The sequence below is a fragment of the Manacus candei genome, unplaced genomic scaffold, assembly GCF_025592945.1.
Source record: "Manacus candei isolate 608988 ecotype Guabito, Panama unplaced genomic scaffold, ASM2559294v1 h1tg000060l, whole genome shotgun sequence".
Lineage (NCBI taxonomy): Eukaryota > Metazoa > Chordata > Aves > Passeriformes > Pipridae > Manacus > Manacus candei.
This window is the reverse complement of record NW_026138108.1, coordinates 3809833-3837557: the sequence shown is the minus strand read 5'-3', so window position 1 is coordinate 3837557 and position 27725 is coordinate 3809833. Positions and strand designations below refer to the sequence as shown.

At 38.5% G+C, this 27725-nt stretch overlaps 1 protein-coding gene across 2 annotated transcripts; it reads left to right on the top strand.

Annotated features, from left to right (window-relative positions):
* The first annotated feature begins 443 nt into the window (after positions 1-443).
* TOLLIP (toll interacting protein) lies at positions 444-27725 on the top strand. 2 transcript variants are annotated; one of them, XM_051804323.1, is made up of 7 exons: positions 444-610; positions 8246-8395; positions 12288-12470; positions 13548-13700; positions 15004-15094; positions 18521-18541; positions 24261-27725. In XM_051804323.1, the coding sequence occupies exons 1-7, from the start codon at positions 578-580 to the stop codon at positions 24473-24475; spliced, it is 846 nt and encodes a 281-aa protein (XP_051660283.1). In that variant the 5' UTR covers positions 444-577; the 3' UTR covers positions 24476-27725. The 2 variants fall into 2 exon arrangements, with proteins under 2 accessions (XP_051660283.1, XP_051660285.1); XM_051804325.1 differs by lacking the exon at positions 18521-18541.

The following is a 27725-nucleotide window of genomic DNA, read 5'->3' as shown; positions in this document are numbered from 1 at the left end:
GCGGCACTCCAATGAATATTAAAGCTGCTTTTGTTCTCCCGGAGAGGGCTGCGCTTGCTCGGCAAGCTTTGGGAAACCACTGAGGCCAGGCCAGGCAGTGGGTCGTTCCCTTTCACATATGGCTGCCACGGCCGGCAGAGAGCGGGCACAGAGCGCCCCACGGGCCCCACACACCCCCGGCCGCACAGCCGCCCTGCCCGCGGGGCGCCCTGGGCGGCGGGAGCGACGCCCCCGGCACAAGATGGCGGCCTGAGGCGTCTCACCTGCTGCGCCGGCGCCGCAGCGCCCCCTACCGGCCGCGACGCCCCCGCAGCGCCGCGCTCCGCTGCGGCGGCCGCAGCGCGCAACGGCGCATGCGCAGGAGGACTCCCCGCCCCTCCCGGCGCGCGGACAGGCGCGTGCGCAGGAGGGCGCCGCTGCGCTGCCCCCGGGGGCGGGGCGGGCTGGTCAGGTGACGCGCGGCTCGCGCTGACTGACGGGTGGCGCCGGGATCGGGATCGGCACCGGGATCGGGAGCGGCGGCCTGGCGGGGCGGGAGGAGGAAGAGGAGGAAGGGTCTCGGCCCCGACGAGGCGCCATGGCGACCACCGTCAGCACCCAGCGGGGCCCGGTGAGTGCTGCGGGCGCGGGGCCCGCCCGGGGCCGTGTCCCGGTACCGCTCCCCGCGCGGGGCAGGCGAGGCCCGGCTCGGAGCGACCCCGATGGGCTGCGCCGTCCGGCCCTCCCGGCCCGACCTCTGCTGCGCCGCTCTGCCAGCGAGACTCTGTGTGTCCCGCCTTGCCCCCGCTCCGGCCGGGGCGGAGGGGAGACAGGAAAAGTCCTCTCTTCTTCTCTGCCGGGGGGCGAGGGGAGGGAAGTCTGCCTCTCTTCCCGGCTCCCTGCCGGGCGAAGAGGCTTCGGGAGAGGGGAGAGTCCTTCCTATCTGCGCATGGGGCTTGAGGCGGCTGTTCTGCCCGTTCTTTGTCCAGAGGCCTTCCCGAGCAGGGATCAGCTTAAACTAAACCGGACCTAAAGCTCTTTCCCCTGGAAGCGGAGCGCAGCTCCCTGTGCTCGCGGAGCACAGTCGGGCCTCTGTCCCTGGAACCGCCGCCTGAGGGCTGGAACGACGCATCTAGTGTGGGATGTAGGCGTGCGTGTTGGACGGGAGGCGCTGAGCAGTCGTAAAAACAATTTACAGCCTCCTGGGAGATGGTGCTCACAGTTTATTGGGAATATGTTGTTGTCTGGTTTTGCCCAGGGATATTCATGCATCATACCGTGATGTTCCGCCGTGTGGGGTACAACATCAGCTCTCGAGTGATGTGCTGCTCCTGTCTGTTCTTCCTGTCCAGAAGGATCTGTTAGTAATTGACAGCATGATGTTGCTTTGAAGATGAACTGAGACATTTTTAGACAATCAGTTTAAACGGCTATGTTTTATTTTGTAGAAACAGCTACTCTTTTGGTACATCTACAGAGCCTCGTAGAAAGACCAGCGAGGTGAATTATGAAATTGCTAATCTTGAAGAACTGCGTTGCTGTCTGTTGTTATCTTGTGACAGTAATATTATATGACCATCGGTTTTAATTCCTTAAAAAAGTAAATTCATTTTTTTTGTTGCTCATCGTAGTATCATTAAAAAACAACTGCTGTTCTTGTTGAATCTGTGGTGACTTAGGCAGTTGCTATGCCCAAAGGTTTGACGTGTGTGTGATTCCACCCAAATAGAATTCAGTCAATATGTAACAGATTTCACTCAAGAAAGCTCCAAATAATATAAATTCCTGAAAAATAGTCAGAGTCTGTTTAATAGGAACTTCACTTTTAGTTATCCTTTAGTTTTATGTTTAGAGGGAGTTGGGGATATTGAGGGATTTGGTTACAAACAGAATGGTTTGACTGAAGGTGAACAGTAGTCCTGATTTGCAGAGATGTGAAATTGTGCCGATATTTCTATCCCTGAATTGGAGTGGCATTTCTTTGTGGGAGAAGTTTTGCCTGCCTGTGGTGCTAAACACCTTGTTGGCATTGAGTGGAGTACTTTTGATGTCTGCTTGGTTTGGCTTGGTGAAACTTCCTGGGCTTAGTGAGAACCTTCTTGAACATAGAATCAGCCAGGTTGGAAAGGACCTCTGAGATCATCAAGTCCAACCCTTGATCCACTACCACCGTGGTTACTAGACCATGGCACTAAGTGCCACAACTTCTCAAACATCACGTTTGAATATCATAACCACCTAGTCTTTCTTAAATTTTTTAAGGGAGCTGCATCTCAGACATAGAATGTTATTCTTCTAGATATCTTGTTTTACAGTTTCCCAGGTACTCCTGTGTAATCTCTTTGCAATCTTTTGTTTCCTAAACTTGATTGAAGCCTGGCAAGTGGAAAGGTGTGTGATAATTTATTGTGTGCAGCTTTGGCTTTCTGGATTTTGGGCTTTGGGAGTTTTTTTTAGTGTGTTCCTAACGTTTGTTGTGCATGCTTTTCTTCTTTGCCCACTTTAGAGGTTTCAGTGTTTTCAAATGAATTAATAAATTATGCAATATTAAGCAGCCATTCACAGCTAACAATATTGATATGATACATGCCAACCTTTCTTAATTTTCTCTAGAGAGGAAGATAGATTTCTACTTGTGTCTATATATGTGACTGCATTACAAATGAATGGCCACTAAATGGTGCTAAAGGATTGGGAAACATTTTTTTGTTTAGTGCTGGAGAGAACAGTTCTGTCTTTCACACACTATAGCTGAATATGTAAGGGCTGCTAAGTGATACCTTTTACAAATGGGAGTATTAATAAACAGTTTGATCAGGCTTGAGGTTAAGACTGAGCCACCAAAAACCTTGTATTTCTGATTCCTTGGTTAGCTGTCATATCCAGAATTACTCAGTATTCGCTGTGCTGGCAAATATGTCAGGTCCTTCCAAATTAGATCAAATACCAAGCTAGGACTACATAGATTTCTTCTCCTAATTTCCTTAATAATCACTACTCTGATGAGTTTTGTCTTGAGACTCTTCAAAACTTTGATATCTTTTTCTACAGGCCCTGGTCAAAAGTCCCTCTCCAGCTTTCTTGTAGGCCCCTTTAGGGACTGGAAGGTGCTCTGCGGTCCTCCTGGAGCCTTCTCTTCTCCAGGAATAGGTGTAGGTGTCATATGGACACTCATTCTATCTTTAATTTTTAACTCATGTTTGTATACCATAGTTACCTCTGTTTATTTCACGTAAAATCTCCTCCATTTCAGTTTGACAGCTGAGATCTCCTTTCTTCTTGTGTTGCATCTCAGAAGAGAGCCTGGCTCTGTTTTCTCAGTGACCTCCTTGTAGATACTGGAAAGCTGCTACAAGGTGCATTTTAAGTTTCTCCTGCTCTGTACAAATCTTCAGCCTGACCTCACAAGTTTTGTGCTCCAGCCCTTTTCATAGACCGTCTTGGTGCGTGGTGGGTCTTTGCTGGGCTTCCTCAAGCTCAATACTGCTGGTTGCAGTATTCCAGATGTGGTCTAATGAGTGCTAAATAAAGGGAAACCATTGCTTTCCTCAGCCCACTGGCTGGGCTCTTGTTGATGCAGTGGAGTCTGCTGTTAGGCTTCATGCTGCGAGAGTGCTCTGCTCATCCATGTTTAGCTTGCTCTTCACCTCTGTAGAGGTATAGCCCTGCCAGTTGTTTCCCAGTCTGTATTGGTGCCAGGGATTTTTCTGTCCAAAGTACAGGACTTTGCCCATGTTGAATTTCATAGGATTCCTGCCAGTGAATTCCTCTCTCTCTGGTTGGTCCTGTTCTCAAATATTTTTCCCCAAATTTGGTGTCCTCCTCAAAACTGGTAAGACAAGTAAGTTAGAGTCAGTACAGACCTTTGAAAAATTTCACCTTTAACCAACCTCCAATGTCATTCACCACTGAACTTCAACTTTGATCTCAGTGCCTCAGCCAGTTTTTCATCAATGCAACCCATTTGGATTGTAATGACCCAGCTTTGATACTTTTCTGCTCTCTCCTTATTCACATATTTCAGTAATTTTATTGTAGAAGGCAGATGGCTCATTAGGCTTTTTTTGTTTTAAAGCATTATTAAAGGCTGGCTATTCCTAGTCCCTGGTGGTTTTTTTTTTCTTTGTGTGTCAAGAAATGTCTTCCAGAAGGACTTGCTCTATAAAATTTTTAGTGACTGAAGTGAAGCTGACCTGCCTGTGGTTCCTCAGGTCATCCTTTTTACCCTTTTGAAAGCTGGGTATGAGATTTGTCTTTCTGCAGCTATAGGGCCCTTCCTCTTATCTCTGTGACCTTTCAAAGATGTTAGAGAGCAGCCTTGAACAAATATCAGCTCTTTCAGGACCTCTGGATGCATCTTATCTGGTACCAATTTAGTGTGCAAAGCATAGAATAGTAGTTCAAAATTCTGTCTCATTCACTTTTTCTTTCTTAAACACAGAAAACCATTTAAAGGAGAATGGTTAGAACTTTTTTGAGCAGTTAGGTGTTTAAAGCTCTGTGATGTTTCAAAGAATTTTCATGTTAGATTTCCTTGGTAGTTCCTGGTGTGGAAACCTTAGTTATGTTTCCCTGAATGGATTGTGTCTGGGCAAATGGTTCCGTAAGTTAGGGCATTTGTGGTTGTCCCTGGCACTACCTTCCCTTTCCCTCCTGTTTTTAGGTACCACTTGTGTGATCAGTTACTGAGTTCAGGGTTCTGATGACTTCCCTCCAATTCCCTTTACTTCCGAACCTTGTTTCACTTCCTTCTGATCACCCCTCTGCACTAACATACTTTGCAACTATTTGCCCCATTTAGTGTTGTACAAGAAACAGGGAGGTGAAACTGAGACGCCCCCGTCCCCAGTTACTTCAAATAGCTGTAGAACATCACACTGCCTTCAGTTTGAAGAAGCTGAGATGCAGTTTTTATACCTGCAGCTTTTCACTTGGAAGATCCTCAAAACTACCTCTCAGGTGGTTGTAGCACATAGGAAAAGCAATATTATTCTGTTTCTAGATAATGCATATTTTTGATGTGCAATGCTGTCAGTAAAGTTTATTAGGAAGTAATTATAAGCAGGCTTATTTTTTATGAATGCCTGTTAAACGTTTATCTTCTGAATTGTAGTCCTATCCATGTTCTATTGCTAAATGAAATTAATTTTTCGTTTTGCATTTAGTGACAGAACATGTTTGAATTTCACATTCTTTCTTAAATGCCATTATGGTAGAGGGAAATGCATTTGTTTTAAAGTGGTTGTGGAGTAGGATCAGTGATCCAAGCTTGTCTGATGTGTTCTCCTTGTGTTAAAAACAAAAACTGGTTGAATGCTGGTTATGTAACTTTGTATTTTTGATGGAGGTGGCACTTATGTGCCTGCTTTTAAATGCTTTGAGGAAGATGTAAATTAGCCTATCTCCTTACAGATAAAAAGGTTGCAGTATTTGTTGCCATCAATATGGAATCAACTGATAATTAGCATAAGGACATACAAAGTAGTGTATTTTCCTCAATAAGCATCTCTCCTAGGTATTTTACAGACTGTATCACCAGGACTTGTCTTCTAGATCTCAGTCAGAACTGAATATTTAAAAGGAGAGTGTATGCATCTCCTGTTCCCCACTCTTCCTTTTGGAAGGGTTTACCACTCAGATCTTTTGAGAACTTAGTTAACACTAACTGGTTTTAGTTTCTATGTGAGTCTGCTCTGCAATTCTAGGATAAGCATGTAGCTTTGTATGAGGTAACTGAATGACCTAAAATTAGCTTAGATGCTGTAAGAAAACTTTGGTCTCCCTTACAGGCTTTTTTGTCCCTTTTGAACCTCAGTAGAGAGACTATTTATATTATTTTGGGGCAGTATTTGGCTGACTTATGTAAAATAAAATCCAAAAAAGAGAAAGATACTATTAGACTTATGTTGTGAATGACTTAAGCTTTCCAGTGTCCACATTAGCGTGGTAGAGATAAAAGAGGCTGTCCTGTTTTCTGAGAAGTTGACAGAGGGAGCTTGCATATATGGAAATGAGATTTCTGGGCTGCAGCCACAACTTCTGACTACAGGAAGTGTTTATGATGTTTGTTCCTAGAGATGCTAATAATAACAGATTTGAAACATCCTTTAGGACTAGGGCTGGAGGGGGACCTGCTGTGTTGTAAATGCAATTTCTTTGATAAATTCTGGTGTCATTTCAAATCTTGCCTAAATGGATTATGTTTTATTTTAAAACCAACTCCTTTTTAATGATATGTATTGTAATGAGAAGGCTGTTACCAGCTCACATGTAATTTCCAGCCAAATTTAAATAAACTTTCTTTTATTATTCACTTTTAGCTTAGTTTTCTCCCTGTTTGCCCCTGGTTTTTTTCTTTTCACTTTTTAAAACTAAAACTGCTTAGGATTTTAATGGTAAAATTTTAAGATGCTTGTAAGCAAAACTGATTGCCCTCTCTCCCTCCCAACAGCCTGGTAGCAGGCATTCAGTGCTTCTTCCTGAGCTTTTTTGATAAACTTCCTTTCTGGCATGTGACACCCACTGTTGCCAGGATTCTGAGGCTCTCAGATAGTCATACAAAATAGTCATGCAACATGTGATTTGGCAAGAGCTTCAATTTCTGTCTCCAAGATGCAATCTTGACATGCCAATGCTGTCTAATCTTGAAAAGCTATGTCCTCGAGGCCTGTTAACATCTTAAATTATGTTCTGTAGGCATGCATCTGCCAGACAGACAATTGAGTAATATTGCTTAGGGATGCAACATGAGAAATTGCATTGTCCTTTGTCTTCATGAGGTAGACAGTTCTCTATTAAATATGTAAACAACTCTATAGACAACAGAAATAAGTACAGCTTAATTATAAATTTTCTATGCCACTTTACGCTTTATTTGTCTTTTAAAATTTATTAGTATGTGTGTTAGTTTAAAACGATACTCTCTCTAAGTGTGTTGCTGATAACGTTCACCAAGCATTTAAAACCTAGAAACAATCTGAGTTGTTGAACTGACAAGTAATAGGTAGAAACTTTCCCTTCTTTTACTGTAAAGCTAACAGAAAATACATGGTGAGTGCTGATTCATATTGGCTCATGTGGTGGAGGTCCTCTAGTGTACTTTTTGTCATGAATTATCTTCTTGATAGACCAGAGTTTTAATTTCTCCATGATTGTTTTGAGTGTGGTGGAAGTGTCGCCAAGATTAGTTGCAAGCTGGCTGTGTTTAACATTGGAAAATCATTAGGACATCTTTATTCTGGATTCATAGGAAATACTATTTCTACAATCTATCTTGAAGGTGACTGTGAAAGTGACCTTTTCAAATGAAAACAGTGTGCTGTGTCTTGACACAGGAATACTTGGGTTCAATGTGAGTTAAAGAACTGGGTACCATCAGATGTCATCTGTGAATATGATGCAAAACTTCGTAGCTCTGACATTTGTATGGACTACTTAAATGTTTAGTTGCAGAGCAGCTTTGGCTCTGTGTGTCCTATATTTTTTCGGAGGCTTATGTTGGAATTTAGTGTTTTTGAAGGTGAGTATGAGAACATTCTCTACATGAGTTGGCAGTTTTGTCATTTTATTGGTTCTTTGTTTGATGCCTTAAGCCCCTAATGGTTTTTTTATTTTTCTAATATTTGTAAGACTGGTAAGAATTGTAGGTTTTAAAAAGCAGAAACCCCTTTGTCCCTCGTTCCTTTCCCTTGTTTACACATTCCCTAACCCTTTTACCCCATTCTATGCCTTCTATATCAACCTACCCCTGAATCCAGTAGCAGTGTTTAGTCTTTTGTCAAGGCAAAGGCCTAGACTGTTTGGAGAACAGCGTATCAGGGCCTAAACCACAGAGTACGGTCAAAAACTAGGTAACAATGTACCCTTTGTACTCTGATGAAGCTGAAGATGATGAAGTAGGTGGTCCCAAAAAGACCCCAGACCCAATTTTCAGGGGGAGGGCCCGGGGCGGACCAGAGGAAGGGCCAAAGGGTGGACACATCTGGGATTGGATGGATAATGTTATAAAATGTAACCTCTTGGGCAGGGGGGTGCGCGCGTCTATATCACCTATTGCCTTGGCAAATAAACCCTTTCTTATCTCACCCCTAATTAACTGCTCCGGAGATTTTTTCAGAACCAAAATACACCAGCAACAGTTCATGCTGTCAAAACTAGACTAAATCCAACTGAATTTGGTACACTTTGATTTATATTCTTTCTCATTCTAAATGTGGAAAACTCACCTCTGAATTATTTTTTCCCTTCTTCCTCTTTCTTTTTTAAGGTATATGTTGGTGAACTTCCTCAAGATTTTCTTCGCATTACCCCAACCCAGCAGCAACAGCAAATCCAGCTGGATGCCCAGGCAGCTCAGCAGTTACAGTATGGAGGACCCATGGGTACAGTAGGAAGACTCAGCATTACTGTAGTACAGGTATAAATTGTGCCATCTTTGGAAAATTAAGTAATTTTAAGTAATTAATTGTATTAATCTTTTTTGATCAGTGGCCATGAAAAGACTTTGTATTGGAATTCAAGTTACTAAGTTACTTGTAAAAGGGAATGAGTAATTCCTAAGGTTTTTGTAGCTTCATGTTTTCTGTACATCAGCATCTTGTCCAGTTTCATGTTTCATAGGTGCCTGATGCAGCAATTTCCTGTAAACCTTGCTATTATAGCACATAATCAAATAAACTCATGGGGGTTTTTTGTGGTGAACAGATTTCTCTGAAAACTTCTGTTAAGAATGCTTCCTGTAGAAACACTTACTATTGGAAGACATTAACAATTTTGAGAATATTGTAGGAAACTGTGGATGCCTTATATGTTTTTCCTTAACTGTCTGCTCTGTTCCATCCCCATTTCTTCTAATGCATTTGCTGTTTTTCTCAGTGCTTTCTCCAGGCTTTTTTAATTGATCACAACTTTATAGTCCTAGCTCTTTATTTTCTACTTCCTCTTTTCCCTTTTTACACATTCTTTCATGTCTTGGCAGTACTGTATTACTGCATTCATTGTGTGTAAGATTTCAGGTTTTAAAACTTGTCTGCCATAACACAGTTCTAATTATCTACATTAGCATACCTGATGTCCTTCTTACTAACTTACTACACCTCTTTACAAGTGCTGTCTTTCAATTATTCTCTAAAAACATACCAAAGAGAGATTTACCCTCAAATTTAGCACCAAGGCTGGAATAGTACACGTATGGCTACAGCTCCATGGTGAGGTCCTTACCGGGGAGTAAACCTGTATAAGGTCTCTCAGCAAGAGAGGTATTGGTCGATTCTTTCTATGTTTTTCAGTGCTCCTTTCCAGCTGATATCTTTCCTTTGAAAACTGGGGGCAATGCTTTTTTGAAGTTTATTAATTCTGAAGCCTAGACACTTGGAACTCATTCATTGCATTCCATTACAGCCCTCTTTCTAGTTCTGATGGATTTCCCAGTGTGTGTTCAGAGAAGTGTAAGACTGGAAGCCTGCAACTTTGAACAGCAGAAAAATGTTACCACTTTAGAGCATAGTATAGTATATTTGGTATAATTTTTTTCCACAGCTAGGAGTAGATGATTCAGGTTAAACCTCAGGCATATAAGGAAACAAAACATTTATCAAACAACATACCATATGTCTCTTAACTCCCTAGCAGCTTTTGGCAAGTTATGTGCTTCTCTGTAGGTTGTTCATCTTTGAGTATGTGCTTGGTCATCTTGAAGTGCTTTTTGTCATGGAGTATTGATCCAATCAGTATAGATATAGATAGTGGAAATCCCTGAAGCAGATAAAGGGAGCAGACAGTATGGTGTTCAAGAAGTTTTGAATCTTGCTTTGAGTGGTTATGTACAGAAACATCCAGATTCCTGTTTGCATGGGTAAACTGATGGAGTTGATACTGTTTTTTATCGGGTTCAATTCTTATTTATTTTTAATTGCTTGTGCAGACAAGAAAGAAATCTTTATCTTTCTTAAGAATTAAAACTTAATGGCTGTTCTTAATGCCATGTCTGTAAGTAACCACTTGTTACAGAATCATGGGATAGCTGAGGTTAGAGGGGACCTCTGGAGTATATTTAGTCCAAACCTCATCCCATCCTTATGCCCCGCCTCCCCCCCGGCCGCTGCCTTAATCAAGGATTAAGGAGGATTTTAAATACAAGGAAAGGCCAAGAGACTCATAGAACAGTCTTAAGGGGAATCTTACCAACAAGTAGTCCCTGCCATTGGATATTTATGAAGAAGACAGGCTCTTTTCAGTGCTATCTAGAGGAAGGACAAGAGGTGCAGTGAGCACCAATTACATTACAGCAAACTCTTATTTGAATATATGAAAAACCTTTTTATAGGGAAATATGTCAAACATGAGAATAAGTTCCAAAAAGCTTGTACAACTTCCATCAATGGAGACACTCAGAACTTTCCCTGAGCATTTGACCCTGCTTTTAGTAGGGAGCTTGGTCTAAGCAATCTCTAGGGGTCCTGTCTGACCTCAGATGTTCTGTGATTCTGTGAAACCCTTAGTTGCATTAGTGGCCCTTTGCTGGACTCATTCAGACATGACCATACCTTCTACTGGGCAGCCCAGAACTAAAGAGAACAGTAGTGCAGACATGGTCTCCCCAGTGCTGAGTAGAAGGGATCTTACTTGATCTCCTATTTGTGCTTTCCTAATGCAGCCCAGGATACTGCTTATCTTTGTTCCAAGGGAGCATTGCTGGCTTATTTCTGACTTGGTGTCCACCAAGACCCTCAATGTCCTTCTCCTCAAAGCTGCTTTCCAGCCAGGTGGCCCACAGTCTACCATTGTACATGTGAGTGTTCCTCCTCAGGGGCAGAATGTTGCATTTTCATTTATTGAACTTTGAGATTCCTGTCTGCACACTTCTCCAGCCTGTCAAGGTCCTTCTGAATGGCAGTACAACCCTGTGGTATCCCAAGAGATATTCTTCTGTCCCTCTCTGGGAGTTTATGCAGGAATGCTATGGAATCTTGGCTGCATATTGAGACATGGCATTCTGGATAGAAGACTTGCCACAGTGTAGTTAACCTACAGAAGGTGAAAAGCTGATTGAAGTATTTTGTATTTAAATATGTGTTGATAAATTATATCGAGCAGCATGCGTTAGTTCTGTTACTAATAAACTGGTGGAAGATCTGAAAAAGTTTCTGGGAAGGTAATTTACTGCACTTTTTTTCGTGCAGATACTTAGGAATGGTGGTGAGTTTGTCTAAGCATTGTTGATTGTTGCCTTTCTTTTTGAAAGAGTTTTATGATAAACTACTTGATCTCATGACTTCAGGGTCTAGAGAGTGGGTAATTTAGGTGCCAACTTTCCTACTTTAATTGTTAAGTTCACATTTGCAAGAAACAGTTTGAGACCTTTCTCACAAGCTGTAATGTACCAATTGCTGAACCAGCATGTGTCCTGAAGGAGAAAAGGGCTTTCCAAGCCTGAGGCGCAGCACTTGTGATAAATGTTATGCACCTCTTAACTGCTGAATTCTGTAAACTGTCCTGTAAGTGGGAGGCACCTTTAGGCACCATGGTTTGTCACTTGTCTTACTATGAAAAGGACTGCTTAGTACAGGTCAGAGAAACAGCATGTCCAAAGAGCCCAGCTTCTGCTTGGGCACAGCTGGGCAGCGGTACTCGGTGTTGTGTTCAGGATTGTCTTCAACTTGTTCTGTTCTGGTCTTCTGATGTTACAGCAAAAGTATGTTGGATCTTTTCTGATTCTGCATACCATCTGTTTTTATAGTAATGTTAGGATTTAAATTGTCCGCTGAATTAAATATTATCCAATGCACATGCTGAAGGTATGATCTCCTGAAGTTTACCTCAATTGAACTGCTTTTGCAGTTTGTGCTTTTGTATTGTGTGATGTTCTTGAAGCTACTGGATTTTTGCATTTCGTCCTTTAAAAGAACTTCAGTGAAAGAGAACAGGATACCTATCTCATTATGCTTTTGACTGTATGTTGGAGAGCACGTATCTAGGGAAAAACTGGACTTTTTACTGTTTCCTTGTAATCATGTATCTTTTGCTTTATTGTGAAGTAACTTATTTTAGCTATGGTGAAAATGTGTATTATCTACAACAGACAAGTTAAAAAGATGATCCCTTTTCAAGGTGTCCCAGACATTTAATGATGTCATTAGTTTATGTTTTAATCTGAATGCTGTTTTTCTGGACTTTTTTTTCCCCTCCTTACTGTCTACAACATAATTGAATATAGTCCTTTATTCAATATTTGATTCTTATTGTGAACTAACAGTAATTAAATTTTCAAGTTTATGTCAATATTATATTCTTACTGTGTTTCTTTTCAGGCAAAACTGGCAAAGAACTATGGAATGACGCGCATGGATCCGTATTGTCGAATACGGCTGGGCTATGCTGTGTATGAAACTCCTACAGCACATAATGGAGCCAAGAACCCCCGCTGGAACAAAGTTATTCAGTGCACTGTTCCCCCGGGTGTGGACTCTTTTTATCTAGAGATATTTGATGAGGTCAGAACTGCTATATGTTTTTTCTACCTCTCTCCATCTGCTATTTGGACTGAGGTTTGGGTGAAACCTTGCAAAAAAGCATTGAGTTACCAAAGATGATTTCTGTGTTCTCTGGGAGATGATGAAAATTTTTCAGAATGCCAAAATCAGCAATGCATAAGGCCTTACTCTTCCCCAAGAATGTCAGAACTATTATTTTTCTTTGGTAGCTGATAAGAGGCACCAGCAGCAGAGTTGCCTGGAAAGGAAGAGAAGCAAAAGATGTCTGAGTGGTATTTAAGCTCCTCTTGCCTATCAGAATGCCCTGCAGCCTTATATTCTACACTGTCCCTGTTAAAAATCACCTGTTTGTACAATGCTGTTTTACTCAAAAATTCTTCAGTGTTATTCTAACCTAGGATGAGCTTGGAAGCTTTCCTAAGCTTGGACATGCTGAGGATAAAACTGTCAAATATAGACTATGTGCAGTCACTAGGACTTACTAGAAGAAACTAGGGGGCTACAACTGAGACTAAAGTCTTACAGTTGGCCTATTTTTTGCTACCTCTCATGTAAAGCATGTCACTGCAGCAACTGTGTGCTCATTACACAAGTGAGGCTTTTGGATGCTCTTTTGTGGGCTTCATTGGTAAGGTTCAAGTGCCTGTTTCATTGCTGCAGCAGGGATGGAGATCAGTGCTTGTATCTGCTCCTGAATTACTGGAGTTCACAGCCTATAGTAGTAAAGAGAAGCTGTTTGCATTCATGTAATGGCCTCTGATGTGGTCATACGATTCACACAGACTATGCTGATGTTAGTGTGTTGTATTTCTAGAAGTGTTCTGCTTCAGGCTTTCAATTTCTTGCTATTAAATATCTGCAATCAACCTATAATCCCATTAATTAAAAGGATCATTCATCCTTGTTGGAAAGGAGATGGCCAAAATATTTACTGGCACTTCAGTAGTTTCAAAAGGAATAAAAATTAACAAAATTAAATAGCATAAAACTGAAGTGTTAGTCAAGAGTAATTTTAAGTTGTTTTGGGGGTTTTTGTAGGACAATTAACTTGATAATATTTTTTAAATTATATTCCAGCGAGCCTTTTCAATGGATGACCGCATCGCTTGGACACACATTACAATTCCTGAGTCTCTGAAACAAGGAAATGTGGAAGATGAGTGGTATAGCCTGAGTGGAAGGCAAGGTGATGATAAGGAAGGAATGATTAATCTGGTTATGTCATACACGGTAAGCCAAGTTTGAGGCTGGGCGGAGGAAGGGAGAGAAGCTTCTTAAGTAGGTGGAGGGAGGTATTTTGCACTGAAGTAGAAGTAGTTCTGTTTTACCATACTGGGTGTTTGTGTCTATTAGCATTTAAAATAATTATACCTAAGTCGGGGAATAGCAGTCAAACATATTAGTTAAGGCAATAAATACTTTTTAGTGAGGTGGTAGATGAGTATTTATCTTGTTCTGCAATTATGAAAATTCAGCTTATTCCTGTTGTTTAGGAATACACTCAGTGCCGATACCTCCCCCTGCCCCCGCCACCAATCTTAAGAAATTCATGTCAGTTTAAAAGAAAGATAATGGAAACTCTTCTCTGTCTTACATCTTTCTTGGATAATTTGAATGATCTTTCAGATGACATTGTTTTTTACTTCCATTCTTATTCATTTGATGCTACTGGTTATGAACTGCTGACTTACACAGGTCTGTTAAGCAGCTCATGGAGTGTTCTTATCTGTCACCTTTGTATTAAGTAGCTGCTGGATAACATGTAGCATGTGCAGCCCTGAGCACTTCCTACTGCACTTGTACATTGTCAGAAGTTCCAGGCTGCTGTTGAATGCACAGCTGGGAACAGATGTTTGCTGCTGTTTGAAATTCACATTCTGCCCCAGATCTGAACAGTTGTTCTGTTACCCCTAAGAAAAATAAGTTTGTAATGAACCTTGAAAACTGTCTCCCCATGAATCTACTGTACATAGAATTGGACCTTTTAATATTTTCAAGGATAAAACTGAACTGAATTGTGGTAGTAAAAGGTAATGGGGTTAAATTGACATTTTCTTTAAAGAACTGGTTTACCTCAGAAATAATTGATTCAAACTCAATTTTGCTTCTAGGAGCAATATACTGCTTTTAAAAATAAAAAATAAGAATAAAATTCAGATTTTCTCTAATATTTCATTTATGATATGTTGTATATTCATTTCACTAGAATAAGGCATGAAAGCTGATTGAACCTGTATTTTAAAATAATTCACTTCAGTAATGAGATTTTAGTGACAAATTTTATCACACTCTTGCAAAAGGTACTTTGACATGATGTGTTTTTATTGATTTACAGGCAAATTGTCACTTAAAAGTTGGTAGTTCAGTTAATTTGCTAGGGATTGTTTGATCTAGATTAGCACTTAGCATAATGATATTGTAATATTGGACATGGATTTGCAATGTGATGACTTGTTTGCAAACAGTTTTAATTGACAATTTTGGGGGTTTTGCTGTTTCTTGAGTTGTTCTAATCTGTGCTTTTTGTGTCAAGTCTTTGCCAGCTGCCATGATGATGCAGCCCCAGCCAGTGGTGCTGATGCCCACTGTATATCAGCAAGGAGTTGGATATGTGCCTATAGCAGGTATGTTTTCTCTCCTTGAAGACTCTGAAACTTTCAGATGAAGGGTTTCTCAGAAATAAATACCAAATTTATCCCATTTTCAGAACATGCAGGGAGCTATAAATGATTTTGTCCTTGACCACTTTGCCCATGACACATTTTTGTGAGAAGAGGAAGCAAATTAGGTGTAGGTCTGCTTTCAGTCTTGTATACTGTTTAAGGATGCTGCATGAGTTTGATTAAATGGATTAAAATGTCTTTCAAGTTGGAACAAGTACCTTGAAGGCCTCTCTTTCTGAGTATTTTAGACCTAGGTCAGGTCACTGAAGATGCTGTGTTGGAAACTTGCTGCACTGCATGTGAAGTGTGTAGCTGAGTGAATAAAGAATGCTAGGGAGCTCTGAGGTAGTTACATAAATACATCAGAATGAGCTGCAGCAGGTATTGTCAGTGCTCTTGGTTGGTTCAAAGTGAGTTTTGGACTTTTAGAGAAAAGGTGTATTAACGTAGGTTTTGTGATTTTTCTGTCAAAGATGAAAAGTTTAAAGTATGTAAATAAACCTGAATTTGCCCTACTTAGGTAACTGATAAGTAAAGTTCATTTGAGTTTGTGTTTCACTTTTAGGCTCTTAAAATCTCTGGTTTGTTGTATGGATATTTATTCAGTAATATGTGTAATTTTTAGGCAAAATAAGACATAAATTTACTTATTTTTCATTTCTTTGCATGCAAGTGTATGAATGAGTGATAGAGTGTGTGGGACATAATTGCAGTGCAAAGGGCTGACACAACAGTGATGTATATACATTTTATTTTTCTTTTGTAAGACTAGAGCATGATTGAATTTAAAATGCCATTCTCTGTAAAAGCAAATCTCATCAACGGAAGATTGGGTATGTAACTTAGAAATCCTACCTCCTGTTTCATTTTTATGGAGTGAAGTTAGAGCAAAACATGGAAAAGTTTGGCGGCATACTTTATTCCCTGATAAAAACATCCAGTTTGCTTCATCTAAAATGCTTTTAAGATTTTAAGTCTTGCTTGCTTTGCCAGTGAATTGCTTTTAACTTGGATGTGCGTTCTGAAGGGTGTTCCTGTTGTGATAAACCAGACCTTCTGTAGTGAGCTTCAAACATAGTCATCTTGTGTGTGGTTAAAAGATACAGTAGGAGGTGCTACAGAATAGATCAAAATGAGACTATTCATATAATATTACAAAATTTCTGTGCAGAGAGAATATTAACAGAAGAAATAAAGCAGAGACTACTTTCAGGTATAATTGAAAGTGGACATAGAACTCAGCAGATAAAACTGATACAAGACCCTCAAAATTGTTTTTCAAGTACTATGGTATATCTTCTGTTTAGATATTGATGTTGTTTATTTTGTATTTATCTTGAGAGTACTTTCTACTTGCACAAGTGAAGAAATAAATAATATTTTTCAAGTGATAGTTCCACCCTTGGATTTGAACTTTTATTTTGTTCTGGGAAAGTTTGAATGTACTTCCTTGGTTTTAAAAATACCAGACTTTTTACAAGCCACCTTTGCCCTATATTTAATATTTTTGAAATTTTTTTAAATATTACTGTGCTTTGTATTTGCTGTTCTAGAATTTCTGTGGACATCATCAAATTTTCCCAAAGTACTGTGAGTTTTAAAGCTTTGACTTATTCACTAGTCAATGACCCACTAGTAATAATTAGACAGATATTTGGATTTGGAATTGTAAAGTAACTTTAATTGTGTCACACATTTAATAGCTTAATAATAGTAGTTTCAAATTACGAATGAAACCAGTAGTGCCTCTTGGAAGACATGGATTTTTTTAAAATGTTTTCTGTATACTGAACTAGATGCTCCTCCTGGATTCTGTAAACACTTTCAGAAAGGTGTATGAAAACTATTGGCCTTCCCTGACTAACTGAATTGTTTGTATCTTCTGGGCCCACTCTGTTGGCACACTTTGTAACACTGTTCAGCATTTTTTCTCTTTTTTTTGAAACTGCTTCAAGAAGGATGATGGTAGGACATCAGTATGTTCTAGAGGAATATGTTTATCTTCTTGGCATCTTTTTAGTTCAGTTTTTTTACCTGCCCAGCTAAATGAGTGTTGTAAGTAAGCAAGTTCTATTTGTTTTCCTTCAGAAGAGTGGAAGAGCATCACTGAATAGTTTATTATATCTGAAGTGGAGAGGACTCTGCTGTTGGGCAGGACTCTTAGAATCTAAGTCTTATCTGTGATGGAAATACAGCGGGTAGACTAAAATGCTTATCCAGAGAGTTGAACAGTTACTTGTTAACTGTCCAAACTAGCAGCGCTTTAAAGAGAGATGATGTTAAGTTAAATTCAGGTGTGTCACAAAGGCCAAGCTGGTTTTCTGTAACAGAAACCTTCTGTTCCAACCTTGGTGTATGTAACTAACTTTCTAATTAGACTCAGAGCAGCTAATTGCTCTGGGATAAACAGTAGGAGCAAGAAGTGAGTCACTGTGGTAAGCAGGTGAAGGCTGCTCATTTCCTCACATTTGGCAGTAGATGTTACAGAGCTGTGATGAGAACAGAAATGGCCATAGAATATTCTTGTACCATGGTAATTAATTTCAAAAGTTTTTGAAATTGGAAACTTTTGACAATAACACTAGTTGCTACAAACTATAGTTGATCTAGATGATATATTTGTAGATTAATATACCAAAATTTAAACTTATCAATCCTGTTGCTCTTCTAGAAGTTGAATTTGTCTACCATGTCTTCCCTTTTCTTTTTCTAAAGATTACTTAATTAGGCTGTAGAATATTGTGATATACTGGTGCTGATAGTATCTTGGTAGTAGTGTGTCAGACAGTAAGCTAAAAAATGTTAGTTCAATAAGCAAACGATATTTCTTATCAGCTAAATAAATAGGAAACTTATTTGTACTTAATTTATTGACACCTGTGTGAAAAGTACCTCAAAAACCCATGTGTTCCAGGGTCCTGTCAGAGTGGAGAATATCACTTCATTGAGACAAGTTTGTGTGTATATGTACATTACTTCTTTTGGTGTCCGTATTGAGTTTCTTGGGTTAGCTCGTGACACTATTGGTATTTGTTCAGAAAACCATGAATGTGTGTTGTCCTTTGTGGGCTATAAAATATAATCCTTGCTGCAAACACCTGGTGGTTTACTTATTTTGGAAACATTTCCTCTAATTGTGACTTCTGTATAAACAGCACATTTAGGAAATTTGATCAGAGTGCTGAAGCAAATTAGTTGAGAGACTGAATCCTAGCAGCATTTAGGTTTTTTTAGTATTAGGTAGTTTAGGTTTTACCCAACTGCCTCAGTTTATCCAGCTTTCAGTGTTGGAAGCTAAATGATCAATTTCCTTTTAAAAATAGATTAATATTTCTTTCCCATGTCTTATTCCTTTCCCCTTGCCCCTTCATTTTCACCTGTCTTTAGGGCTTGAGTACTTTGCACTGGGTAAGTTTCCAAGCTCTTTTCTCACTGCCATCCTCATTGACTCAAGAGTCTTTGCATGAACTCACCTAAACAGCTTTATTTGTTACAGCAGACTGTATCACAAGGTACTGCCACTTGGTTGTCACAATAGTACAATTTGATCCATCTCCTGGAAATTGCTAAAGCCTCTCTAACCTGTTGCAAAATCTTCAAAGACTCAGCTTCATGCTATAACGCTTAAACTAATTGGTGATAATGGTGTTGATGGATATAACGTGATGTTATAATATTCTTCTGAAGCTGTTGTATGTCAGTGAGCTCTTCTAGGTCATAGTTTCGTGGAAGAGAAACATTATGCTTGCAGCTGCTCTGCTACTGCAAGTTTTGGGAAGAACCAGGTAATGTCATGACTTTTTGTGAGCTTGAGAGCAAAGAACTCAGTTCTGCAATGACACTGAGAAGACAACCTGCCAGTTGCCTTCTGTTAATCTTCAAATAAGCTTTTTTTTTTTCTAAAAGATAACACTTTTTTTCATCAGTGTGTATTTTTGATGCACATCTGTTTTAGATCCATGTCAAGTTTAAGCACCAGACTAGAACTCTTAAAGGCAGATTATATTACAGGAAATCAATTTTACTTCAATTTAGACTTACTTTACTGTGACACCTTTGATTTGGAATTGTGCGACGATATTATGACATCATTAATTTTGATAAAACATTGGTCTTCAATCAAAAATGTTCAGAAAACTCTACAATTACTCCTTATGAGAGATAATGTAATTTCTTGATGCTCTGAATTTCAGAAAGATGCTGTTAATAAAAATATTGTGGTTATTGCAACATATTTGGTTTATTCAGAGCAGTGGCATTTTTTTGTGGGTCCATACGCTTAATTTTTCTAGTAGCTTGCAAAGAAGCACCATTTAAAAAAATTGAGATGTCATGCATATTTAGCACTGAGTTTTTTTCTGAAGCAAATATCATTAAGACCTATTGTGTCTTTTAGAAAAGGTGATACTGATTTCTTCATTTAAATGAAAAACTTCGTGCTGAGAAGGTTCCTGAGTTTACTCTGAGTCTATACTTGGGACAGAATAATAATGAGTTAAGATATTAACTGAAAAAGAAAATAAAATTACAAGTGTGTAATGCCTTGTATGCAGTTAGAAAATGTTTCCCCTGTTAATTCTGCTTTGATGCTTCCATTGATGCTTCTAGCAATTGACTTGCTATTGTTTCATGTATTGGAATGTCACTGCTTATGCCAGCATGTTTGCCATTGCCATTTCACTGAATTGGAAAACAGTGCTTCATTCTTCTGATTTATAACACCTGATACCTGAGGGCAACACAGGAGTCTGCAATTCCATTGATAGTGGACTCTTATGTCGTTCAGTTCCAGTCACCTGCTAGTGATACGAGGTTTTTAATATGTGAAGCAGATCTTTACTGGGCATTGATAACTTTCTCTAATGACTGTGTATAGATGGATATTTTCTAAATTCTAGTGTGTAGTTCTTCAAGTCTATGCTTAAGTCTTACTATTTTGTAAATCAGAAATTATGGATGCTTTTAGCCTGAGTGTGGAACAAAAAAAAAACCCCACCCCAAAGTACTCTTAAATTGGTATTTGTATAGCTTGAATGTTAAGTTTCATGAAAAGTAAGCATTTATCATGGAGGTATTTATTAAAAATCACTGTGATACTAACTGCCATTTGTATACAGTGTAGTTGTAGAAAGTATAAACTAATTCTAAAACTGTAAGAGCTGAGAAAAGGGATTTTGAAAAATCATTAGTGAGAAACAATGCAGTTAAGAAATTTCTTGTGTATAGAATTGATTATTTATATTGAAAATACTTTTGAAGTCTGTGCAGATGTCTGCCTTCATAATTTTTATTTTTTTTTTATGAAAGCAGTAAGGAAAACTGTGTTCTAGTCTTGATTTTTGTTTTTGGAGGCTGATAAGACACTGAAACATTATTGGTAGGCTGTAGGATGCTATGGTGTTCGGGAAGTGAGCCTCATGTTTAATTTGGATTAATATTTTAAACTGACCTCCTTATGGGCAGTTCCTACACAGTTTAGGCTGATTGTTGGATAATCTTAGGGTGTCGATGACGTACTAAAAATATTGGAAAGTTTGTGTTAAAAATAAAACATAACTTCTGTTGCTCTGTTCTTTCAGGTACTTTGCACCTTTATTTTTTTGAGGCCACACATCTTTGTTCAACCCTTTTAAATACAAAGATTGTTTGTAGGAGGTGTGAGGAATGAGTTGATGTTTGTTGAAGTTATGGAAGGGGCAGTCTGAAATGTTGCTGGATATAGTTATTGGGGAAAGTGTATTTGCAGTATTGCTAAGGGCCGCACAGTGGTTTGCCTCTAGGGTGCACACATGGTCTGATTTGCCATGTGTTCAGATGCATAGTGCCAGACAAGATTACAGGGCCCATGGTCCAAATGGCATAAAAAAGTAATAGAGCTAAAGTTTAGGGTGTTGCGGAAAAGGCAGCAGTTGTCCTTTGTAGAGTTGTGACTCAGGTGATGGGGCAGGGACATGGTTCCAGTGTGCAGGTAATAAATTTATGAATCATGACTGAGTTGTCAGTATGAATCTTTTTGAATAGATGCAGCCTGTACATTTGACTTAAAGCTTCTAGGTTCCTTTTTTGCTTCTAATAAAACTTGAGATGATTAAAAGGGGAGTTTTAAAATCAAAATTGAGGAACATTGATAAATATGGGGGTGCTTACAAATCAGTAATGTATCCCTTCAGATAGGACAAAAGTCTGAGTTTAGGAAAGAAATAGAAAGAGTACATTAGGTAAAATTGTGGTGGAAATACACATAGTCAAAGTATATAAAATTACAGTACCTTGTCAGCCAGAGTTGATGCTTAGCTCATCCAACCTTGAATCTGATTTATAATGTAGCATTTTCAATGCTGATAGAAAAAGAGTCAGAGAGATGCTAAAACATTTGTACAAGTTAATGTGAGTATAGATGTTTCTAATTACATAGTTAGATTAAAGAAAATCTTGAAGAGACAAGGTAAGTATTGAAACTGCTCCTTGCTCTTTTTTTTTAGATGTTAAGTCTGAATAGAAGTAGTATAATATAGTTGCAATAATCACATAAGTACTTTAGTCATTATACTGAAAGAGATGAGGCTGCAGAGGCACTCTTGGAAATTTTATCAGTTGTACATATACTTTGTTATGATTTTTGAGCAGTTAGAATTCAATAGAAGAGAAGCAGCTTCTGATCTACTTCTGAGTAATACATGAAACCTGGTTCAAAAAGAGTCATATTTTGGAGGTTTATAATAGCAGTGATGCAAATAGTTCATGCTTTGTTTAACTTACAGGGAAGTAATAAAGGTCATATATAGAAAGCTAAACAAGTGAACTAAAAATGATGTAAAGGAGGTTGTTAGCTGCTCTGAGAAAACCCAACCAAAACCACAAAATCAACAACATTCTATTCCTGTGTTTAGTTATTGCTGTGAATCATAAAAATATGAAGTAAAACAGTGAAGTAGGTTTCTGTCAAAAATTGGCAGGCCTGCCCAAATATGGGGATGTGGGTATTAATTAAATATTAAATCTAAACTGGTTGTAAGGTTTTGAAGATCAAATGTGTAAAAAGTTGAGAGCTCTTTATTTTAAAGAAGCAGAGAACCTAGAATCATTTATGTAATTACAAAAAGATATACATATGTAAGGTAATAAAAAAACCAGTTGGAAGGTGAGATAATAACAGGGGGAGGAAGAAAGTGTTTGGTTTTGCCCTTCTTAGGAAGGAATGCTTTTTTTATGAAGAAGGAGCCTTAGATTATAATTTCAGAATTTAACACGAACTGTTAAGGTTAGCAATAAGAAAATGCAGGTAAGATAACATTCCCTGTCTTGCATGTCAGGTTTGTTTGTTTTTTTTTACCAAATGCAGTATGTAATCTATTGCTTAATTAGTCTTGCTTTCAGAGGACTGGAGGATAGCAAAGTGAAATTTCTTCTAAAAACAGTTCTCAAGTAACTGTTTTCTCTATTGCATAAAATGATTAAAAGCTATGAAGACTATAACAAACTGTTTTAAACCAAGCATGTAACTAGGTAAACTTAAGGAAGAAGTGATGTGGTTGAGTAGGGAAAGCTTATACCTTAAAATTTATAGACGTATGAGTATGTGAAAAAGAATGGTGTAGTACACGGGTATCATCTTGTGAGCTGCATTTGGAAAGTGTTATTTGCTAAGTATTCTTTCTAGCATACGATATTCTGATATAATAAAGGTCATCTTGTGGTTTAATAGCTATTTTGAAAAGCCAATGAGCAGATAAAAATAAGTGATTATTCATAGCCTAATGGAAAGAGACCTTTGATGGGGTCATATTTCTTAAAAAACTAATTGAAGGAAGGGGACTAATAGACAATTTGTCAAAACAAAAACACTTAGCAGTTTTCTAAGTCTCTCTGACTGCAGCAGGTTGCAGAAGGATCTTCTTATAGTAAATAGGAAATAAAATTGTACCTTAAGGCTAGTGTTAAAGTATGTGTAAAGAAAAATCTTTGCTAACACGTTTGGTGATGATTTCTTGATTGGTTATTACTGCACGTGAAGGTCTTTGAATTACTGTAGACTACTCCATAAAAATACCAGATAAATAGTCTTTGAAACAGTGCATAAAATGCTTGAAAGCAAATAGCAGCATGATAAAGTTTTAGTGTTTGTTCTCAGTATGAGGCAGTGCCATGTTTGTGCCTAGATGCAGGTAATTCTCCTTGCCCTACCTTGGAGACACTGTGGGAGAACTACAGAAGCTAACACACACAAAGGAGTAGGACTAAGATAATAAGGGATCTGAAACTACACAGCAAAGATATGAAATACACCATTTTCAGAAGTGATGAAAAGGGAATTCTGTCTGGTGATTCCTTTTAAGAGGAATTGGAAAACTCATTTTCTAAAACTCATTTTTGTAAAACTCTTTATAAAAAACTACCTGCGCTTTCATTTCATGTAGACATGCAAGCAATTAACAAAAAATGTCAGGTCAGATGAAGTTTGTCCTCTAGCAGAGAGACAGGGAAAAGCAGTGTGTATACCCCTGTAGGCATTGCTCTTTTGCCACTTAGTGACTTTTCAGGCTGGATGGAACTTTAACCAGAGAAAAACATTTGCTAAAATTTTAATTGCTTATTTGTGTGGTCCAGTCTCCTAGTGGACCAAAGTACTTTGCTTTCCTTTGAATGCACTGCAGATTGCATTCATTGACTTTCTGAATATCGGCTATGTGTATTGCTGATGTAAAACCAATTTTTTCATCACATCATAAATACACTGGAACTAAAATATGATGAAGGGGACACAAACCACGCCTTTCTGTGATGAGCTCAGTATTTGGTTAGTGATCCATGTGTAAACCTGCTTAATGCAAGATGTACCTAATTTTTACCAGTACTTGTTGCCACACTGTAGTTTACAACTTCTGGAATGCACCTTTGGAGGGACAACCTGTTCCAGAAAGATATTTTCCAGTTAGAACAGTATAGGTATAATCTCTGCAATCTTTTTGTTTTCCCCCTCTTCTGGAGTGCATGTTGAAATAGATAAATGCTGAAGTTGGTGGGTTGGGAGGAGCCATGAACTGCTCTCTTCTTCAAAATCACTGATTTTTATTTTTTTCCCCCCACTCATGTGTTTTGTGGTTTTTCTTCTCTTTTTAACCTGCAGGGATGCCTGCAGTCTGTAATCCAGGCATGGTACCAATGGCAATACCACCACCTGCGGTCAACCCTCAGCACCTGTGTAATGAAGAGGACCTGAAATCTATCCAGGACATGTTTCCCAACATGGACAGGGAAGTAATCCGCTCAGTGCTAGAAGCTCAGAGGGGGAACAAGGATGCAGCTATCAACTCCTTACTTCAGATGACTGAAGAATCATAGATGCCCACTTCCTGCATAGTCCCCGTCCTTGATGCCACTTATTTTTACTTGCCAAGCCAGGGATTTAGCTAGAGGAAGAATTTCCCAACAGCTTTCTGTTAGCGCATCTGGTGTGAAAGATTATACCCCTTTTCTCCTTGGACATTTGGATCTTTTTCTTTCTCAGTCTGTACATACTTAGTTTAGCTTATGTCATGCAATAGAGCAGTGAAGCATCTTTGCTGTCAGCTGTGCCCTGTGTGGCTGTAATCTGATGGGGTGGGGAGTAATGCTGCTTTGTTTCTTTCTCTCCTCCTTTTCATAAATTTACTCTTACAAAGTAACGCTATGCAGTACAAGGTTGACTAGTGTACATTAGATGGAGGAAAAAATCTTTCCATGGAAGGTTTGCTCTTTAAACACAACTGATTTGTTAAAAGTATTTAGGTTTCAGCAAGCAGCCTACTTTTGACAGAAGTTTTAAAAAAGACCCTTTTTGTCTGGTGGTGTTTAGTTATTACTGTGATACACTCACCCCTTTCTGATTAAAGATTTTTAGTTTAATAAGCTCAATATTTTAGGTTGTGCTGTTGGTATTTGCAATGAACATCTTTTATTCAATCTAGTCATTGGGCACCAAAGCAATGTATTTTCTGGTGTGCATTTGGGGCTTTGTCCTCCCACATAGTATTTATTGTTATGTATCTGTAAAATCATAATAGGTGACTTTTAACTCGTACAGTATGTATTGCTGTAGCAGAGAACAGGACTAAGCCCTAATGTACTCCCACAGTTAATTGCACTCTAACTACTACTTCTGCATTCCCATGGCTGTTTCAAAGGATAAGTGCAGAAGGAAGGATTTTTATATCTGGAAAGTGACTGAAGCCGTAAAGAATTATTAAAGATATTGTCTTACATTAAAAAACGAAGAAGTCTACAATCTGATTATAAGGCTTCTTTCTTTACACCTATATTTCAGCGAAGTTACTGCTTTACATTAGTGGGAAAACTATTGTATTTTTTTTCCTGTAATATTAAAATAAGCATGAAAAGTAGCTTCAGGATCTTAGAATGGCATTATAAATTGCTCAGTGACTTGTTAGACTACATTTGCTGTAGTCAATTTACTATTATGCAGATGGAAATAAAATTCTTTGTGAGAGACAATTTAACATATCTGAGTTACAGTCTGATCCTCAGAGGAGGTTGTTTGTATTTATTGTTAGTGTAATTTTTTTCAAATAAGAGTTGATTTAGGAGCTGCAGAATCTTACAGTATGCACCAGTTACACCTGTTGGATAAATTTCTGCGGTGTCTGTTTCTGTAAAGTAATGCACTTTATATAGTAAGCACCAATTAATTTTTCCAGTGATGTGCAATGTTGCTGTTTTATCTCTTTAAGAATTGATTTGAAATACTTTCTACAATAGCCATAGACCTTTATATTTTCAAGAGTTGAAATGAATGTACAGTTGAAATCTAGGGTCTTGAGTGATTTGTGAGAACATTAAAGCCAGGTTTGGAATAAGGAATAATGACCCATATTCTTTTCTTCCCCATACATTATTTCATGTCCCATGCTTAAAGTATTTTCTTTATTATCTGTTGGAAAGCTGATTTTATTTTTTTTCCCCGAACCTACATTCAAGTAGCCTTTAGGTAGCACTGTCAGTAGAGCATGAATATTTATTTTTTTATCATTAAAATACTGAAACTTTTAAAATACAGCACCAAAAATCATCCCAGTTTCTGACCTTTTAAAACTGTCTTTTCATAATGTATGGTTTTAAATTTTGTTATGAATCCCTTAACATCTTAAATTTTCCATTGAAAACCTGTGTCTTTAAACATCCTCCAATTGGCTTTTGATATTCAAAGCTATAGTTTCGGTGTGCTGTAGCTGTAGAATCACCACACTTTTGTTTTCTAAAGTAAAATGGGTGTTCTTCAAGAAACTAGTCTTGCCCCTTCTCTACAATCATGGTAAATTTTGTGATTGAGTAGGTGTAGAGGCATTTGGTCTTCATAGCACAGTGTTTTATGACATCTTGACCCAAAAGGGTAAATGTTGGTAAGGATTTAATGCTTAGATACCTCTGTGAAGAGTCCCTTGCTCTAACTTTTACACAGATAGCATGAATTGCTAGGGATGGAACAATTCAGGGAAAATGTATATATTTAAATTTTTATATTAAAATGGTGGGATTCATAATACAGCTTTTCATAAAAGCAAGTGGTCATGGTTCAATTTAATGGCTGGTAAATTGTACTGCATCCTATTACAGCTCCATTTCAAGCACAGAATAAACACCTTTCAGTCCTAACTGCCAGGATGGGTAAGTGTGAGTGGTAGGCCAGCCAGGTTTATTCATAGACTGGACTCTGAGCCTCTGAGAGAGACTCCTGTTCTTAGATTTACTTTTGGTTTGTGTTTTTTTCCTAGGCAAATGTTGTGCAAAACAGGGTACATGTATGAGTTAAAAGTTGGGATATGTAGGAGCAGTATGGCCAGTAAATGGAGTTCAGTATGTTACACTATACTTAAATATTGTTCTGTGAGGTGTTTTATTTTATTTAATTAAACATTAGAGCTGAAACTCTTATGTCAAGGCATGCTACTTTCTCTTGTTAAAAAGAACAAAAATCATAAACCTACTCAACTATTCAGCATACATATCCCTCCAGTCAAGCTGTTTGTTGGCAGGTTTGAATTTGAGAGAGATGTAAAAATGCAGGGAGTGTTTAGTTATTTTAAGGTCTGTGAAATTAAGGTATTTGAATTGAAAGTCTGCTTATTTAAATGAATAAATTGTCACTCATGATTGTAGCCTTTGACAAAATGCTAATGGGGTAATACTGTGTTTGATGCTGCTCCTCTGCTCAACAGCTTCAAGCAGCTTGGAGCCAAAGCCAAGATGTAAGACAGGCATCTGCTAAAAGTTAGTGCTCTTAGTACTAGTTTTGAGTCCTGCCAAGAGCCTCAACTTGCTAAAGGTAGGAACATTTTTTGTCTAGCTAGATCCTTGCAACTTCTCTACTGCTCTTTGCATCTGCTGATGGTACTGAATGTTTCCTCCCCCCCTTATAAACATTATTGCCTGTTTGGTTGATATGTAATACCGTACAGAGGATGTTTTATGCTGTAATTATTCTGAAGACATTGTTTCTCTGTATTGAGGTCCAGTGTCCAGTTATGTTTCTTGCACTCTAAAGTACATTAACTTTTTCATTCTAATTTAATAAATGTATCATCTAAATGAAAGTGTA

Excerpts from the sequence above, each read along its gene's own strand:
- TOLLIP (XM_051804323.1), top strand. The coding sequence starts at position 578 with ATGGCGACCACCGTCAGCACCCAGCGGGGCCCG. Across the intron at positions 611-8,245 it reads TCAGCACCCAGCGGGGCCCG|GTATATGTTGGTGAACTTCC; the intron begins GTGAGTGCTGCG and ends TTCTTTTTTAAG. Across the intron at positions 8,396-12,287 it reads TCAGCATTACTGTAGTACAG|GCAAAACTGGCAAAGAACTA; the intron begins GTATAAATTGTG and ends GTTTCTTTTCAG.